Source organism: Aplysia californica, unplaced genomic scaffold (assembly GCF_000002075.1).
Source record: "Aplysia californica isolate F4 #8 unplaced genomic scaffold, AplCal3.0 scaffold00163, whole genome shotgun sequence".
Lineage (NCBI taxonomy): Eukaryota > Metazoa > Mollusca > Gastropoda > Aplysiida > Aplysiidae > Aplysia > Aplysia californica.
The window spans coordinates 792,210-793,806 of NW_004797433.1; the positions used below are offsets into that span (position 1 = coordinate 792,210).

General features: G+C 42.1%; 1 protein-coding gene across 1 annotated transcript in view; it reads right to left on the minus strand.

The window, feature by feature from the left end:
- LOC101862578 (transmembrane protein 117) overlaps positions 1 to 351 on the minus strand; it is a gene marked incomplete at its 5' end in the record, with an annotated part of 8,843 nt that extends 8,492 nt beyond the window's left edge. Inside the window, 1 exon segment of the mRNA XM_035969620.1 lies at positions 94 to 351. Coding sequence (XP_035825513.1) covers positions 94 to 351 — 258 coding nt within the window.
- Positions 352 to 1,597: the final 1,246 nt, after the last annotated feature.

The following is a 1,597-nucleotide window of genomic DNA, read 5'->3' on the forward strand; positions in this document are numbered from 1 at the left end:
AGAGAGAGAGAGAGAGAGAGAGAAACAGAGAAACAGAAAGAAAGAAATAAAAAAGAGAGGGGGGGAGAGAGAGTTAGCATAACACGCACTGACCTGCATGACAATGGTCAAGTCCAGCACTAGGATAAAGGAGGCGAGGAAGGCCCGGGAGATCTCGTTGCTGTGCAAGAAGTCCCTGTTGAGGCTGTCCCAGTTGATGTAGTCGGTGGCGATGACGAAGAGGACGGTGAAGGAGGACAGGACCACGATGATCCAGAAGAGGATGATGCGGTTGTAGCTGGTGTTCCACCACTTGCGGACGGGCTTGGCCCAGGATGGGTACAGCTTTTCCTGGAGCATCATATCCGTCACCTGCGAGGTTTGGTGGAAGTTGTTTTTTTTAGTTTTAGTTTTAGTAAGAGTTTTACGGCACTTGCAACACAATATAAGGTCATATAAATGCCGAAGATTAGCGGTGTTACAAGAAAGTAACAAACACAAAAAAGAAGAAGTAGAGATCAGTACGACAGATGTTTGATAGGAAAGAAGGAGCAAACCACACCAGAGCACCCGTCAACCACCCACTGGTTGAAGTTTCACGGCACTTGCTACACAATCAGGTTACATAATATGTCACCTGCGAGGTTTAGTTGAAGTTTTAGTAGGAGATTTACGGCTCTTGTAACACAATCAGGTCATATAAATAAGTGCCTTGAGAAGGTTAGTTTACGATTCGTAAGAGTTTTATGGTACTTCCGACATTAATAAGTCATTAAATGCCTTGGAAAACACGTGTTACAATGGAAACATAATAATATGATGAAAAGAAGAAGTTCGACAGATGTTTCGTAAAGATTTAGTAAGTTTTACGGCACTTGCAGCACAATAAGGCAGTATAAGAGCCGAAAAATAGATGCGTTACAAGACCGAAAAACAAACATAAAAAAGGCCAAAAAGAAGGTGGAGAGATAAGGACGGTAGATGCTTGATAGTGAAGAAGGAGCAAACCACACTAAAGCACCCGCCAACTAACCACTTTAAGTAAGTGTTTTACAGCACTTGCAACACAAGTAGGTTATATAAGTCCCTAGGAAAAGAGGTGGTCTTTGAGTGTAACATACAAAGAAAAGGGGGGCAATAATAATATAAACTTTAGTTTTTGTAAGACCTTGACGACACTTTCAACACAAATAGGTCAGCATAGGATAAGAGATGTTACAAGAAGGTAACATACAACGAGAAGAAGTTCGACGATAGATGTTTATTTTATGTGTTGGTAAGAGCTTTGCGTCATTTGCTACACAAATGAGTCTTGTAAAATGTAAGTGTCGAAGATGTGAGGTTTTACTGGAGGGTAACATAAAAAGAAAAGGAGGACAGATGAGGACTATAGATGTGTGATAAGAAAGAAGGAGCAAAACACACCAGAGCCCCCATCAACCACCTATCACATGAGTAGCGTGAAGCACATTGATACAATAACGGCCATTTAGTGCAGGGGAAAGAGTAAAACTGACAGACAGAAACAACAGAGGTGGGGGTCGGGAGGAGGGGTGACGTTAGACACAAAATAAAAACTGGACGATGGAGGAATGGCTGAATGAGTATAGGGAAGCGA